At 43.8% G+C, this 17,407-nt stretch overlaps 2 protein-coding genes and 2 long non-coding RNA genes across 4 annotated transcripts; all 4 read right to left on the bottom strand.

The window, feature by feature from the left end:
- Positions 1 to 3,725: 3,725 nt before the first annotated feature.
- On the bottom strand, positions 3,726 to 5,950 carry LOC111240958. The gene is made up of 3 exons (XR_002666629.1): positions 5,684 to 5,950; positions 5,256 to 5,423; positions 3,726 to 4,006 (listed from the first exon to the last, which is right to left on the bottom strand). It is a non-coding gene; the product is annotated as an uncharacterized LOC111240958 (long non-coding RNA).
- Positions 5,951 to 13,054: 7,104 nt separating this feature from the next.
- Positions 13,055 to 13,858, bottom strand: LOC111240956. Its single transcript, XM_022777093.1, has 2 exons — positions 13,355 to 13,858; positions 13,055 to 13,246 (listed from the first exon to the last, which is right to left on the bottom strand). The coding sequence occupies exons 1-2, from the start codon at positions 13,856 to 13,858 to the stop codon at positions 13,055 to 13,057; spliced, it is 696 nt and encodes a 231-aa protein (XP_022632814.1).
- A 22-nt stretch (positions 13,859 to 13,880) lies between these two features.
- Positions 13,881 to 14,951, bottom strand: LOC111240957. The gene has a single exon (XM_022777094.1). It carries the CDS (start codon positions 14,949 to 14,951, stop codon positions 13,881 to 13,883), a length of 1,071 nt encoding a protein of 356 aa, XP_022632815.1.
- Positions 14,952 to 15,631: 680 nt separating this feature from the next.
- LOC106780733 lies at positions 15,632 to 16,992 on the bottom strand. The gene is made up of 4 exons (XR_002666628.1): positions 16,703 to 16,992; positions 16,540 to 16,616; positions 16,112 to 16,465; positions 15,632 to 16,020 (listed from the first exon to the last, which is right to left on the bottom strand). It is a non-coding gene; the product is annotated as an uncharacterized LOC106780733 (long non-coding RNA).
- Between the last annotated feature and the right edge of the window lie 415 nt (positions 16,993 to 17,407).

Here is a 17,407-nt window from a genome sequence, read left to right as displayed (position 1 = left end):
TACTGGAATTATACCTGTTTCAATACAGGGGGATAGTTCACTTAAAGGATTGTTCAAAGTGGTGTTGCAGATTGCAAAAGAAGGGATTATTGTTGCAATTCTGGTTTTGTTCTGCAGCTATATTTTGGTTTTTGATTAGAGAGGAGATTTATATTTTGGACGTAGAGGTCTTCTACAAATTCCTTGTTGTAAAAACTGCAACCATTATAGTGCATTTGCTTCTTGGGTTAGAAGGACACTGGATGTAGGTATTGTTGGCCGAACTAGTATAAAAACCCGTGTTTGCTTTTCTCTATCCCTTATCTTTTACATTCTAGCCGACTCTATATTTCACGCAGTAACTACCTATTTTCCGCTGCATACATTTTCTGATTGCTTGCATTTCAAGAAAGTTAAAAAAGTTTTATACTTTCTTTTCAAGATTGCGAAAAGAACTTATTTTTGAAACATCACCAATTCACACCCACCCTCTTGGTGTACAAAGAAGCCTACCTGTTTTCCAACAATTGGTATCAGAGCTGGTTTTCATAAGTTATTTGAAAAACTAGTCGACTCTGTTTTTCACTGATTCGACTATAGACCTGGGGATGGCTTCCTGTTTTCAAACTTTTGGTGAAGGTGCTTCAATACACAGACCACCTCTGTTTGCTGGTGAAAATTATCCATTTTGGAAAATTAGAATGCAAATCTTTCTTGAATCGCAAGACAAAGGAATTTTGGATGCCACATTAAATGACCTTTTATGCCTACAAAAACTATTTATAAGGAAACTGTTTTCAAACCTTTTATTGAGTGGACTGCTAATGAAAATAGAAAAGCTCAGTATGATATTAAAGCTAGAAATATTATTGCCTCTGCACTAACTGTTGATGAATTTTTAAGGATATCTCAATGCAAATCCGCAAAGGAAATATGGGATGTCTTAGAGGTAACTCATGAAGACACAAATGAAGTCAAGAGAGCAAGAAAGAATTCACTAATACAAGAGTATGAATTGTTCAGAATGAATGCTGGTGAAAACATCTATGATGTGTAGAAACAATTCACTCACATTGTAAATCATCTCATGGCTCTCGGGAAAGTCTATGACAAAGAAGAAATCAATATCAAGATTCTGAAAAGTCTGAACAGAAACTGGCAACCAAAAGTCACAACAATCTCTTAATCCAAAGATCTCACAACGATGAACATGGCTACCTTGTTTGGCAAGTTACGTGAACATGAATTGGAACTTGGTAGATTAAAGGATGAAAAGGAGATTGAAGAAAAGAAGTCCATTGCTCTGAAGGCTACAAGCAAGAACAACTCAGAAATAGACATGGATGATAAAGAATTGATGACCTTGGTAGTAAGGAAATTTAGTCGACTATTAAATAATGATAGGCAACTAACTAACGTTGCAGGTCAAGGCAAGAAGAAAGGCTTTAGTACAAATGTTGTTTAGTGCTATGAATGTGGAAAAGAAGGTCACATCAAGCCTAATTGTCCTGATCTAAAGCTGAAATAGAAAGGAAAGAAGAGATTTCCTCAAGGCAGAAACATGAAGAGAAAAGGAGCATACATTGCTTGGGAAAACTGAGATTCTCAAAGCTCAAGTGATGAAGATGCTGATCAAGAAGAGGAGTCCATCATCTGCAACATGTCTGGAACACTAAGTGATGACGGTGACAACGATGAAGAATTTGAGAAGTTGCCAATAGAAGAGAAGTATCAGCAACTAATTGAAACATTCATAGAACTCCATGCTGAAGCAAGGCGACTGGAATACAAGGTTAATCGACTAAACTTTGAAAGAAGAGATTATGCGTATAGAATAAATAACCTTGTTGTTGATAATGAAAAATTAGAAAAACAATTAAAAGAAACTTTGTTATCTGCTAAGAATGTTAAAGTTGAAACTGTTACAGTAGAAAAAGTTTGTGAAAATTGTTCTGCTCATATTGAAAAGATTGATTACTTGACTAGTACGCTATCTAAGTTTACTCAAGGTAGAGACAATTTAAACGTTGTTTTAAAATCATCTGGCAAAGCAATTTATAGGCACGGAATTACTGACTTACGCAAACCTGTTAGAAATGCATGTTTCTATTGTAATTGTGTTGGTCATACTATTAAAAATTGTTATTACAGAAATGTTGTTGTTCCTAAAGGATTATATGTTTGGACACCAAAGGAACAAGTAACAAGGACTGACAATCATGGACCCAAAGTTAAATGGGTACTAGCAACCAAAACTTAATTTGTTTTGCAGGATACATAACAGATGCAGTGTAATCTCAAGGATGGATCAATCTAGATTAAAACCATTGTCTTGAGAATCTTCAACTGGTATGTATGTATCAATCTACTACATTATGCTTATATTGATTGTTGGTTGTTGTGTGATTACATGAACTGGGAATGTTGTCTTATACATGGTTTATAGTTGTTTGAGAAGGAACTGTTTGGCTTGAGAATGCATCCAATTCGTTTGGAAATCTTTTTCAAGTTTTAACATAGATTATTAGGAAGGAAAATGATATTTTAGCACCATTTTTTGACACCATTTTGACATTGCATACGTGTCAAAATGTGGTTGAACGATTTCAAATTAAAAAAAGCTGAGGCAAGGACATATTTGGGAGAGAAAAACTAAATTTTTATTCCTAATTTAAAATCATCCAACCACATTTTGATACGTGTACAGTGTCAAAATAGTGTCAAAAAAATAGTTTCAAAATATCATTTTCCTATTGGGAATGTAAATATTATAGGTATGTGTGCGCATGTTTCGAAAGTTTGGAAATTGATGCTCTGTTGTTAGTTACGTGCTTAACATTGCAAACAAAGTTTATCAAATTAACAGTTTTTTGGTGTTCCTAAAAATTTTAATTAATTCAATTCAATGTTATTATTCTAAAAATATTTGTAATGTTATTAAAAATATGATTAGAACTATTGTGTGATATATATTTCTATATATAATTTTAAAAACTAACATCTTTAATGATTGTAAGATTAAATATTTCTTATTTGTGAATTTGAAGTATTATTAAATGGTAGACAAATATAATCTAATTTGATGTTAATTAATGTCCAAGATTCGATTTGGGTCGGTTGCATCAATCCTCTCATTGTTTCTTCGTTCTTACGACTATTAATCTCAATAATAGCATCATAAAGATGTGAATTAGGCACTAAGAAGATTTTATCACAATTAATAAAAAAATTTATATACACTTCTACGGTTTTGGAATCCCTGTTAGTAAAACCTCTATCATTCCTGGCGGTAAAATCTCTACTATTCTTGGTGGTTTTATAAAATCTCTACCAATTCCGGCAGTTTTTGTAAAACTCCTGTTAATTCCGACAGTTTTTATCCGACAGTTTTTGCTAAACCCCTGCCAATTCCAATGCAGCTTTTTCCAGTGGTTTTAGTACCTCTTTTCCAGGAGTTTTATAATCCCGGGAATTGTATTTTCCAGGGATTAAAACCCCACTAACATTAAAAATAACTCCTACTAAAATTGTATATTTTTGTAGTGTCTTGGCTGATTCATAAGTAACCTGCTTCTTCTGTAGAAAAACCTTGGCTCAGTTTGTAACAACCGAATTTTCACTAGAGTTAATTAAACAATCATAGTTTTTTTTTTCACTAGGAATGTTAAGAAAAATTAATCACATTGTTTTGTATAAATCCTCAAATATGAATTTTGTGAGATAAATGACAAAACTAGCACCAATTGATCAATGAATATAAACATAGTATCAGTTTTAAGTTGGAACAATACATAACACTATTTCAGAATTAAAATGATTTTTTTTTTCTAGAAAGAGAATAATCTGACCTGCCATGAATCATAGGCTGCATTTACACAGAAAAATAAGCAAAAAGAAGACAAAGAAGCTTACACATTGATAAAATTACCAGCATTTGCAAGGCATATCACTTTAGTAGTGATTTGTTGAATCGATCACAGTTCAAAATTGCAGCCAACCCTCCAACAGAACATCCAGAGATAATTGCCTAAAGTCACAAGTTTCAACTAGTGAATTAAAAATTATTCAAGATGAAGACAAAAGTAGGTAACCATCAATGTCCCATACATTTTGAGCATTTTTCATTCCTTTGCTAAACTTCTGTTTCTTTTCTGTGTTTCATTTCTTTTTCTTATATAACCGATTATTTTTTTTTTCTTATCAAAAATATTCTTGTTGAATTATGATTTGTGTTCGGTTCATCTCCTAAATTTCCCTTTCCTTCACGCTTTCTTTCATCTTTATTTACATAACTTCTACTACTAGTTTATAAATACACTTTGTAAACTACACTCATAATTGTGTTATAAAAAGCTTTGTACAATTCTTCTACAAGTCAAAATCTAATTCAATATCTTTCCCTTGAACACCATCTAAACCTTGTTTGTTGCTTTGTGTCTCGGTCACAAACTTTTACAATAGATCCACAAGTGCAAGTGTATGTGATGAGAAAGCCTACGCATTTTAATATGATTTTTCTGATATTTCTGACTCCAACTTGTTCATGTGTGGAAACAATATTTTCTTTCCTTTCGACTAAATCAACTCAGTAAATTTTGACGCAACTGATAAGTGAATTTTCACACAGAAAACATATCTACCTTGTCTCGTTAATCGAGGGTTAGAAAAAACCTAGACGGTTTTCAGCATGTTTTTGACAACGCCAGTAATTTAATTTTTTTTACATTATTATAGTAACAAATTAGGACAATGATATTTTGACAACACTTTTTGACAACTTTTTTGACAACGGGACACATGTCATCATTTTATTAGTCTATTTGAATTTATGTTTAAAAAATATTTAAAATGGACCAATCACAAGCTGCCATGTATGTGTTGTCAAAAAATTGTTAAAAAAGTATTGTTAAAAGAAGTTTTTCCAACAAATTATACTAAGGGTGAAAACAAAAATAGTGTTATATTTAACTTTGATTCTTTTGTGTCCAGATTATAAACAAAGTATTCTGAACTCTGGATGTTTAGACCACATTTCTTGACCATTACCATAAAAACCTATGAAAAAGAGTAATTGTTTGTTGTTGATGAGATTCATTGTACAAACAATATTTAGAACATACATCATATTCAAAAGTTAACAGCATGTTTCTATTTACTTCATTGAGTTTTCTTTTTCAGCTTTTACATTTTTAGCTTGCATTTTTTTTCTTCATAAACTTAGTGAAAGTTACACTTCTCATACAAATTGTTTATAATAAAATGAGAGAATGGTGCACCTGAATCATATACAGATGTGGCCCCTGCTATCTTCTCATACAAATTGTAGTTGATTAGTAGAATGCTTTTCTCTTTGTACCATGAACACAATTTCACCATCCGAATGGCATCCTTATTCTGCCTCTGGTTGCCAGACCAATCAACTTCATTGATGAGTTGTTCTTTCCCTGATAATTCAGCAATTTTTAAGTTATGGAATGGAATTCCTAGTTTCCACTTTCTAAGCTCGTCTTCCCAAGTAAGCATGACATCATATCAGAACAAAAAGAAAGTAGCAAAAACTTATTTAAGCCCTATGGTTTCCTCAGCAGCACTTAATCCCTGTTTTCTCTTTTTCAAATAAGAAAAAACATACGTGAAAATTAAAAATATGCTAATTGAAAAAATGGGGAAATTAAAAACATAAATAAATAGATAAAAGATATACCGTGGGATCAGTGATGAAACCAGTAAATGTGAGTTTCCTGACACTTTTTTCCTTTATGCCCTGCCAAGAGTCTTTATCGACTTCTAAGAGAATTTTTATCATCATACCGTTGTTTACTTATATTTCTTTGTAAGTTAATTACCAAGCACCCATAAATCATCACAGACAACTTACCCAACGGAAACAAAACCTAAAACGCAACGGAAAGAAGATGTTATACATTGATTAACCCAAAACGATTCAATTTTATTGCATCAGACCAGACAAATGAGTTGTTTCTGCTTTGTGGGTCTGGGTCAGTCCGTATCCTTCACAACCGTCCGCCTCGGTCCTCCTTCCGTTCACCGTCCGCGCTGTCCTCCTGACGTATCCGGTCGGGCACCTGCTAAAAGCACTCCGACGCTCAAGTCAATGTTCAGCTTTTTTAGAAGTTAGTGATAGAGAGAGAAAGAGTGAAATAAATGCCCATTAAATGTAACCCCCTACCTCTTACCTTTGACTTTTATTTATAGTTTTTTCTATGGGCCAGTGATTAGTGGGATCTTAATCAAGGCCCAATCACAAGCCTGTTGAGATTAATCTGGTTTTACCTTAATGTTACTTTGCTTGCGAGACTTTTGTTGACCTGGACCGGACGGGCTTNTGACGGCCGTCTCTATAGTGTCGCGAGAAGTTGACATCCAAATAAATCTCATTCGAACCGGTTTTTGCCCGGTTCTGAGTATTGATAGTCATGCGGACATGACAACAGAATGTGGTTCGTTGTTTAGATTGTACACGCTTCGCGAAGACAGGGCGAAGTTTGACACCGGCCGTCCGTTGCCCGATCTCGTTGACCAGTCATGCGTCACCGGTAAAATGGAATTTAAGGTTTCCGGTTCTCGTGTGGCCGGCTAGCCTGGGGACCGGACGACCACGTAGGGTACACAAGCCTCCCAAGCCCGAGGCGTCGTAAGGGGCCGAAGGGTTTGAGAATGGGTCATGTAAAGGCGGAGTTGGATTTTACGCGAGAAAACACACGTGGCGTAATCGTGGGTGGGAGACGAGGTGTCGTTTGAATCTGGAGTGTTGAACGTGGTTCGCATGAACGGCTGAGATCAGAAGCGGTTTTCGAAAAAATTTTCTATAAATAGGATTGGGGTGATTGCTACGACTACATCCTTTCTTCTTCCTTCCGAGCTTTATTCTTTTGCATTTGCCCAGGTAATAAAATGGTGGTTGTGTGCGTTGAGTCTTCTCTAGAATCGTCGGGTCGCGGCGGGGGCGCGGGAGAGGGCGGCAGCAGTAGTGGTTCGTTATCGATGGGTTCGTCTGGCTCCACCGCCAATAGTTCGTCATCGGCGGACCAGACAATAGAGGAGGATTCGGCTGTGCCGTCTGGTTTAGCGAATACGGTGACCGTGGCCCAAGAGGCCTCCACGCCGGTTATCAGCGGGCGGATATTCCATGGAGCCCCCCTCTTTTTATTGCAAGGGGGCTTGACCGTGGACCCGGGTCCCTTGGTCCCGGTGGGAGGCCTTCCTCGGGTGGATGGGTATGACTGGGCCGGGTTTGACACAAATACTCAACCGTCCAGCATTTCGCGTATAGCTCTCCAAGATTGGGTAGCCCGATCATATTTAGTGAGAGACACGGCGGACACACGCTTGATAAGAGTGGCCGTTAGTAGGGAAAACGAACGCGTATGCCACGGGAAAGGCACCAGCGCAGATGACTTTTTCTTCATGTATGCGAATTTGTTTGCCCAACTGCACGTGCGGGTTCCTTTCACTGACTTCCAGGCCGGGGTGTTGCGGGAGTTGAATGTCGCCCCTACACAACTGCATCCTAACTCTTGGGCTGCTATTCAAGCCTTTGGGGTAGAGTGCATGGTGGCCGGTGTTGCACCGACCGTTCGGTCCTTCCTCCACTATTTCAACGTTCGGCCTCCTCCGAAGGGAGGTTTGGTGTCTTTATCTTCCGTGGGGAAGCACACCCTGTTCAAGCCGTATGTCGAGTCCTTCAAAAATTTTAAAGACCAATTTTTTAAAGTGGTTATTGAGGACGCGGGCCGTCCTGATTTTTTCGATAAGGACGACCACCCTCTGTTTCCCTTATACTGGACGGACAATCCAAGAAAGATGGAGGCCATTTCGAAGCGGGAGTTGGAAATGGAAGATTTTTGTGTGGTGGATGTGATTGACACCCTCTCTCGCCGCGTCCCCGCCCGTTACCTGGTGGACTGTATCCCTTACGAGGATTGCGCTCAAAGAGCGCTGGTATGTGATTTAATCCGTTTTTTCCTTTTATGAAGATTATAACTTAGCTGAATTTTTCGTTTTTCCTCAGGTTGCATGGCGACTCCCGGACCCCGCCAATCCAATTTTCTTTCCATGAAAAAGAAGGCGTCTGCCCGTGCCGCTAGTTCCGGGCCTAGTCAAGATGTTCCCCCGCCCATGAAGCCTCCTCCCGCTCGGGTAACTGTGGCCATCCGCGGGCCAACTGTAGGGGCAAGCGGAAGCACCAATGTGGCCGTCCAACAGGGGGAAGGGACTTCCGTTCCTCCCCTATCCAACAACACACCCCTCGTCAATTTAACCGGCTCGGCGACTGCTGCCCCCGTTGTCGAAATTCCCTCTGAATCCGCGCCCGTGACTACGTCGGGGCATCGGAAGAGAAAGTCGCGGAAAGGGGGAAAATCTTCCTCTAAGAGACATCGTCGTGAGGGAAAGGAGCCGGTTGCTCCTCTGCCAGGTGGCGTATTCAGCCCCGATTACAATGTGAGCCGTTTTATTGAATTTAATCGGGGGCCGGCCTATGTTGCTCTACTGGAGTCTTTACCGGGCAGAGTCATGCTAGACTCTGTGTCCGAGATGGCTAACCGGACGGCTGCCATGATTGACTATATACGCGAACATGGGGATGTTCGGGGATCTGGCGAGGTGAAGAAGCTCTTGATTGAGGAGGAGAAAAAGGCTAAGGCCTTGGTGGAGGAGCTGGCGGGCGCCAGAAAGGCTTTGGAGGACGAGAAGAAACGGTCGGCCGAGAAACTTCAGGAGACGACCCAACTGCTTGAGGACGAACGAAAGGCGAAAGCCGTTGCTGAAGAGAGTCAGAGGCAGTTGAAGGAAGACGTTGCGAGGTTGAGGGAGGTGGAAGAAAAACTTCAGGGCCGGACGGTAGAGCTGCACACCGAGCTTAAAAAGGTGCGTGCTGACCTGAAGGCGGCTGAGGACAAGGTAACCTCCCTGAACGATAGTCTGGTGGCGGAACATGAGGACGGCTTTTACAAGGCCATCCGTCAAGTTGAAGTTCCGCTGAAGATCGAGAAGCCACTCTCCCTTGGCTTCGACATTTATAAGGATGTTTATCACGGTGTCCTGACGGATATTCAGGAACCAGAACCGGAAGGGGAGGAAGTCGGTGGAGGAGGGGGTGCCGGAGATGGCGAAGGATTGGAGAGGGTCGAATCTGCTGCCGATCCTGATAATGCATAGATAGTTTAACTTTTCTTTTTGTTTAGTTGTTAAGTTAGGAACCATCCGGTATCGGTCGGATTGTAAACAGTGAATTGTACTGTTTACTTTTGCCGTCCGGACGAATACTTTTTTTTTATGTGAGCGAACTGTATGTTCTTTTTGATGAATGGACACTTCGCGTTTTGTTTTCGTTACTTGGCGTTAAAAATTAATTTTCTGATTCCATTCGGATTGTGTTATCGTTGTTCCGTCCGGTCGAGTTGACAGGATATTTCCGTTCGTCAACTTGAATTTTACGCAGGGGACGGTGGGCTTAACCCCTTACCGTTTGACTAAGTTGACAGGATAATTCCATTCGTCAACTTGGACTTCGCACGAGGCGGCGGGTTTAACCCCTAACCGTCCGGCCAAGTTGACAGGATATTTCCATTCGTCAACTTGGACTTTGCACGAGGTGGTGGGTTTAACCCCTAACCGTCCGGCCAAGTTGACAGGATAATTCCATTCGTCAACTTGGACTTTGCACGAGGTGGCGGGCTTAACAGTTTGCTCTTACCGCCCGGCCAAGTTGACCGGATAATTCCATTCATCAACTTGGGCTTTAGGTGAAATACAGGAAACGAGTGTTGCGTGGGATTGAAACGTTCGTATTGCTCCTTTTAGATCGTGATCATATGAAAAATATTACATGTTCAGCTAAAATAGAGTTTGAGATGTGATGCATTCCAAGTGTTGGTGATCCTCTGGCCGTCCAGACGAGTGAGGCGGTATGCGCCGTTGCCCAGAGCTTCCACAATTTTGAACGGGCCTTCCCATTTTGCAGCGAGTTTGCCGTGAGCGGCCACGCGACGAGCTTCCCCGGCCTTTCGCCATACGAGGTCACCTTCATGGAACTAGCGCGGGCGGACTTTAGTGTTGTACTTTCGCTCTACCATGCGACGGCATGCTTCTGCTCTTAATACTGCCCGGTCTCGCCGTTCGTCATTTGTGTCGAGTTCGACCCGCAATTCTTGGTCGTTCATCTGGAGATTCTCGATGCTTCATCGTAAGGAGGGTTCGCCAAGCTCAACTGGCAACATGGCATCGGTCCCGTATGTCAGGTTAAAGGGCGTTTCTTCAGTCGTGCCGTGCGGAGTGCATCGGTAAGCCCAGAGGACCTCGGGCAAGTGATCCGCCCAAGCTCCTTTCTTGTCTCCCAACCTTCGTTTAAGTTCGGCCACGATGGTCTTGTTAACTGCCTCAGCCTGCCCGTTCGTCTGAGGGTGCTCCACTGAGCTTGTCGCATGCTTTATCCCCAATTCTCTAAAGAACGTTTCCAACCTTTGGTCGATGAACTGCCTACCATTGTTGGTCACGAACGTTCGGGGCAATCCGAACCTGCAAATGAGCTTCCAACAAAATTTTTGGACTTGCGAGGCTGTGATGGAGGCGAGAGGCTCGGCCTCCACCCACTTCGTAAAATAGTCGATGGCCACCAGCAAGAACTTTCGTTGACCTGTGGCCGGGGGGAATGGTCCGACAATGTCCATTCCCCATTGCGCGAACGGCCAAGGAGAAACGATGGTGTGCAACCTTTGCGAGGGGGTATGGTGATTGTTAGCATGGGCCTGGCATTGGATGCACCGACGAGTGAATTTTGCGGTATCGTCTTCCATTGTTGATCAGTATTACCCTGCCCGTAACGCCTTGGCCTTGAGTGCTCGCCCGCCCGTGTGGAAGCCACATATTCCGTGGTGTAACTCGTTCATCACATACTCTGCTTCGTCATCCGCCAAGCATTTGAGTAGGGGGGACGAGAAACCCCGGCGATACAGGTCATTACCAATTATCATGAATCGGGCGACTCTTTTGGAGTCCGTCAGGCTGAGACTCTCGCCGCTATCCTGCCTATGGATTAGCCCTCGCACCTCGACCCTCCAGTCGGCAGTATCGTCCGTCGTGACACTCAAGCACTCGACCGAGGGTTGTAGAAGGACCTGCCGGATAATGGTCGTGAGTTGCCCCTTCTCCTTTCCTGTACTGAGTTTGGATAGAAGGTCCGTCCGGGCGTTCTGTTTCCGAGGGATATGCTGAATGTTCACATCCTCAAAGTCCTTCGCCAAAGAACAGGCCTGGTGATAGTACTTTAGGAGGTGATCTTCTCGCACCTGGAAATTGCCGTTCATTTGGCCGACCACTAGCTGTGAGTAGGCCTTCCAGAACGACTCTTGCCCCGCTAACCGTTCGCCCCGACGCCCCGTCGACGTACAGTATCCAATCTTCGAGGCCGGTTAGGGGTATTTCAGCCGCGAAGTCAGCTAAGTGTTTCCCTTTCACAGAACCTCTTGGCTCGTATTTGATGCCGAATTCGGACAATTCCACCGCCCAACCGACCATCCTTCCGGCTAGGTCAGGTTTCCTGAGTATTTTCGACACCGGATGATCGGTACGCACAACCACCTGGTGGCTTTGGAAATACGGGCGCAACCTCCGAGAAGCATGAAGGAGAGCTAAGGCCACCTTCTCCACTTGCTGATACCTGGTCTCGACGTCGGTCAGTGTCCGGCTGACAAAGTAAATCAGTTTGGGAGTTGGTTTTTCTTGCAGCAAGACTGCACTGACTGAGGTCTCGGAGATTCCTAGATAAACCTGGAGGTCCTCGCTGGGTGAGGGTTGGTTCATAACAGGAGGTTGGTGAGAATATCTTTGATCGCGCGGAAAGCTGCTTCACAATCGTCGTCCCAAATGTTGGAGGACGCCTTCTTCATTTTCTTTAGGATGGGAGCGGCCCGTTCGGCCAATTTTGGTATGAATCGTGACAGCGCGGTCAAGCGACCGACGAGTCTTTGAACGTCTTTCACTGTTCGAGGAGCATGCATCTCCAATACCGCTCCGCATTTGTCTGGGTTTGCCTCAATTCCCCTGGACGTCAGCATGAACCCTAGGAATTTACCAACAGCCACCCCGAATGTGCACTTGGCCGGATTGAGCCTCATCCCATACCGGCGTACTTGTCTAAAGACTTCCTCTAAGTCTTGCAAATGTTGGATCCCTTGTGCTGATCGGACGACCATGTCGTCGACGTAGACGTCCAGGCAACGTCCTATCTGGTTAGCAAAGATTTTGTTCATCAAACGCTGGTAAGTGGCGCCAGCATTCTTTAGTCCGAAGGGCATGACTTCGTAGCAAAAGTTGGCTTGATCGGCCATGAAGGCCGTCTTTTCCTTATCGGGACCGTGCATGGGTATCTGGTTATAACCTGAATAGGCGTCCAGGAAACTGAGGACTCTATGTCCGGACGCTCCGTCTACGAGGACATCGATGCTGGGCAATGGGTATGAATCCTTTGGGCAAGCTTTGTTCAAGTCAGTGTAGTCTGTGCACATTCGCCACTGACCGTTCGACTTTTTCACCATGACTACGTTGGCTAGCCAGGTGGTGTATGTGACCTCTCGAATGAATCCAGCCACCTGTAACTTCTTTACCTCCTCCTGGATTGCCCCCCTCTTCTCTTCCCCCATCTTTCTCTTCTTCTGGGCTATAGGCCTGGCCTCTTTGAATAAGGACAGGCGGTGGGACATGATAGAGGGGTGAATTCCCGGCATGTCTGCGGCCGTCCAGGCGAACAGGTCCCGGTTACGCCAAAGGGTAGCTCGCAGTTGTTTGTCCACTTTTTCCTCTAGTCCTTGGGCTATGTTGGTGACCTGGTTGGGATCTTTTCCCACTATCATGGGCTGGGTTTCCCCTTGTGGCTCGAGGCGGTCCTCGGTATTGGTTCGGGGGTCCAGGTCGGCCATCGCGACACTTGCACCGCTCAACCTTCTCCTCGTCTCCCTGGGGTACATTCTGAGGCCTGCTGCGTAGCACTCCCGCGCTACCCTTTGGTCGGCCCGGACGGTGCAAATCGTTCCCCGAGCCGTGGGGTACTTCATCGTCAGGTGGGGGTGGAAATGGTGGCCCCGAAGGAGTTCAAGCACGGTCGTCCTATAAGGACGTTGTAAGACGTATTAGCGTCTACCAACAGGTATCGTACCTTCTTCTCATCGGTTTCGCGGCCGGCGCCGATACGCGTCCAGAGGTCCAGATAACCTTTGGTATCGACCCGCTCACCTGCAAAACCTACCAGCTGCTCATCGTACAGGACTATGAGGTCTTCGGAGATATCCATTTGTCAGAATGTTTTCCAGTATAAAATGTTGACCGAGCTCCCCTGGTCAACCAACACCTTGCTTACCCCGTACCTCGCGATTTCAACTGTGATGACCATCGGGTCATCCTGCTCCGGATCCGGTGCATGAAAATCTGCGTCAGAAAATGTGATGGGGGGCATCGTCCGCTTAGGAACGTCGACGGCGTGTATGGACCGCAGATGGCGGATGCTCCTCTTTCGTGCCGATGACGACGTTCCTCCTCCCGCAAATCCGCCAGAGATCGTGTTAATCATCCTCCGTAGCGGTCCCGCGTTACCGCCCGCGCGGCTTCTGCTGCGACTCCTGCTTCTTTCTCTTCGTCTCTCTGAACTCCTTTCCCGTTCGACGTTCCCGCGTGGGTATCGTGGACGGGCATCTCTATGTCCCCTGTCCGATAATGACCTCGAACTCTTTTCCCTCGGGGGTGGACGTCCGGCAGAGACGGTTTCGTTCTGGTGGTTTCTTATGTATTGTTTCAAATGTCCAGCCTGGATGAGCTCCTCTATTCGGTCCTTGAGCGTCATGCAGTCTTCAGTGTCATGGCCCATATTTTGGTGATATAGGCAGTGTTTACCGTTGTCGGCTCCCGGAGGAGTTGGACGTTTTTGCGGGGCACGCATTATCTGTGTGCTTAGAGCTTCCTGCAGTATCCGCGCCCGGGGAGCATTGAGGGAAGCGAGGGACCCGAGGGCCGTCTCGCCCCTTTGCACCGGCGGGTCGTTGCGATTGGCCCTGTTTGCTCTCGCCCTTATCCTTCGCCTCCTGCACCTCCCTTCGATAATTTTGTTTCATCTCCTCCACTCTTGCCTCGTCCGCCGCCCGCTGGCGTAGTTCTTCCAATGTCTTAGGTGGGTTTCGACAGACGCTCTCCTTAAAGGGTCCCGGCCTAAGGGCCGGCATCACACGCTGCAGGGCCATCTCCACGCTCAGTCCCCTGACCCGTCGGACCGCTTTGGTGAATCGGTCCATGAAGGTTCTAAGTGCCTCCTCTTTTCCTTGCTTCAGATTCATCAGATCGACCAAAGTAGTATCTTGTGGTCGGCATGTGGCGAATTGATCGCTGAACATGCCGCTTAGTCCTTTGAAGTTTTCTACCGAGCCGTTAGGTATGAAGTTGAACCACTCTAAGGCTTTGCCCTCAAGGGACAGTGAGAATGCCCGGCACCAGATGGCATCACTTCCCGTCCGGAAGGCCATGGCATTGGTAAATGACTTGACATGTGCGTCGGGATCACCGGTGCCGTCGTACATCTTGAATTGCGGGGGAATGAATTGATCCGAAATACGGACGTCCATCACAGCTTGGACGAATGGCACTGGTACCGACGACATCTCTGACTTAATCAACACCAAACTTTCCTCTCCTTTCTCCTTCTCCTCCTCCTCGGTATTCTTCTGCTTCCCTTTCTCTTGGTCGCCTTGACCCTGTGCACTACTGTGGGCCTCCTTGCTGTCTTCCCCTGTCTGCTTTTCCTTCTCTCCGTGGAGCTGAGCTAGGCACTCGGCCCGCACGGCCGCCATCTCTTCTTCGTGTTTCTTTTGCATCTCCTCATGCCTCCTCTGCATCTCTTCCATCCTCATCTCCAAAGCGCGCACAATGCCGCTCGTCTCATCCGTGCTAGTGTTTCTCGTGGTCACCATTGGGTATAAGCCTCCGGCCCCACGGTGGGCGCCAAATATTTCTGCTTTGTGGGTCTGGGTCAGTCCGTATCCTTCACAACTGTCCGCCTCGGTCCTCCTTCCGTTCACCGTCCGCGCTGTCCTCCTGACGTATCCGGTTGGGCACCTGCTAAAAGCACTCCGACGCTCAAGTCAATGTTAAGCTTTTTTAGAGAGAAAGAGTGAAATAAATGCGCATTAAATGTAACCCCCTACCTCTTACCTATGACTTTTATTTATAGTTTTTTCTATGGGCCAGTGATTAGTGGGATCTTAATCAAGGCCCAATCACAAGCCTGTTGAGATTAATCTGGTTTTACCTTAATGTTACTTTGCTTGCGAGACTTTTGTTGACCTGGACCGGACGGGCTTNTGACGGCCGTCTCTATAGTGTCGCGAGAAGTTGACATCCAAATAAATCTCATTCGAACCGGTTTTTGCCCGGTTCTGAGTATTGATAGTCATGCGGACATGACAGCAGAATGTGGTTCGTTGTTTAGATTGTACACGCTTCGCGAAGACAGGGCGAAGTTTGACCCCGACCGTCCGTTGCCCGATCTCATTGACCAGTCATGCATCACCGGTAAAATGAAATTTAAGATTTCCGGTTCTCGCGTGGCCGGCCAGCCTGGAGACCGGACGACCACGTAGGGTACATGAGTTTTTAAAGTTGTAGTTATTCAGATCAGTTTCACAGCAGGGCGAGTATTACCAGATCCTATGTCTAGTGCTGATGCCAAATCTAGTGTCCTAGTTGAAGTTGGACCATCATGAAATCAACAAATATTCAGAAACACGTAATCATGTTAGACAAAACATGTTCATATGTAAGACAAAACATGTTCATGTTCATGAGTCCCTTCAAAAAGCTACTTAAGAAAATAACAAGACCAAGTGATTTCAAAATCAAATGCGTCATCATAGGATCCAATGATATGATGCGGAAACCAGAAGGCAGTAACAGAGCATCATTTGCAAAAGAGTCATCGATAGGTGCAAACACAAGCTGTGCCCATACTCCAGTTGCATTTTCATCAACTCCACTACACATCTGTCACATCAAATTGCATAATAAGTAAAATGAAGAGCCTCGAATAATAAAGAGAAAAAAGACCTTAAAAAAACATTGGTACAATATTCACCTCCACATAGTTCTATTGAAATAGATAACCATTTTTCATTGTCAGGGTCAGCAAGAAGATCCTCAACTTTTTGTCCAATTGACACAACTCTAACAGGATCGGGACACCAAGGCAAAATATTGAGGAACATGATCTAGGATAAAACTGTAAGACCCTAGAAAATTCAATTAAGTAGAATAATAAAAATATGGGTTAAGTTGAAGTTATAATAAAAGGAATTATAACATAGACTTCCTTTGATACGCTTGGCTTCGGCAAGAGTTGCTTCCTTTGCACTTACATCCAATTCAGCTTTAATTTGCTCATTAACAATTGCCTCAATTCTCCTTAAATTGTCGGCGTCAACAGGCTTGCCTATCATTAAAGCTTAGCAAACAACAATTCTTTATACTTACAATAATCTAATAGTCCAATTGAACAAACTTTACCATGAGAAAAAGTCGAATCTCAATTTTTGAGGTAGAACAATGGATCCTTTCTAGTCAACATGATTGCCAAGTACTTCCTGCATTCAACATAGAAAATTTAAGCAAGCACACAGATCAGTAAGAGGAATAACACGTCTTCATTCAGTGGCCTATATCAACATACCCTAAGAGCAAAGTTTAACAAACGGATGAATTTAGCGGGCAACGATCGGAGGAACCTAACATCATCCTGAAGCTGCTTTATGCTCACGAGGATCCCGTCGATGGCGTCGCGGCACCAGAGGCGAAAGTCAGTAGAAACTTGATCGTTCCTACTCCGAGCAATGTGAAACTTGAATCGGAAGAGTGAAAGATTTCGTGACTGACCTAGTTATGAGGATCGAATTTGGTTTTATTCAAACCAAAGCTTATACCTCATAAAGGCATACTTTATTTTCTGAACATAAGAGCTACAAACATATCTCCAAGGCATAACAAGAATAACTACAAACACATCCTTTAAAAAGGAAGTCTATAGTACTCATAGAATCAGAGTAAACTTTGATTCCCATATAATAAAAGGTTTAAAAAATAATTCTGATATATTATTTTAAGGAATAGAGTACCATATATAGACAATTAAAGATCCTATAATCCTTCATCTATTAAAGGAAAAACATGTGCACAAATCTGCACAAATTATAATAATATCTAAAATATAATTAACATAATATTTGATTGCTTAATATCCTTTACTAGAATATTTGGCATATCTTAACACCCCTGCTCAAGTTGGTGCATGGATATCACACATTCCCAACTTGAATAGAGACTCATCAAACAATCTTCTTGACACTCCTTTGGTGAGAACATCAACCAATTGTAACTC

This window comes from Vigna radiata, unplaced genomic scaffold (genome assembly GCF_000741045.1).
Source record: "Vigna radiata var. radiata cultivar VC1973A unplaced genomic scaffold, Vradiata_ver6 scaffold_541, whole genome shotgun sequence".
NCBI classification, from domain to species: Eukaryota; Viridiplantae; Streptophyta; class Magnoliopsida; order Fabales; family Fabaceae; genus Vigna; species Vigna radiata.
Note: the sequence above shows the minus strand (reverse complement) of the source record. Positions and strands in the feature narration are given on the sequence as shown.

Coding starts and splice junctions, on each gene's coding strand:
- LOC111240956 (XM_022777093.1), bottom strand. CDS start 13,858: ATGGGCCATGACACTGAAGACTGCATGACGCTCAAGGACCGAATAGAG. Junction 13,247..13,354: donor TTGAAATCGCGAGGTACGGG/GTAAGCAAGGTG, acceptor TACGATGAGCAG/CTGGTAGGTTTTGCAGGTGA.
- LOC111240957 (XM_022777094.1), bottom strand. CDS start 14,951: ATGGTGACCACGAGAAACACTAGCACGGATGAGACGAGCGGCATTGTG.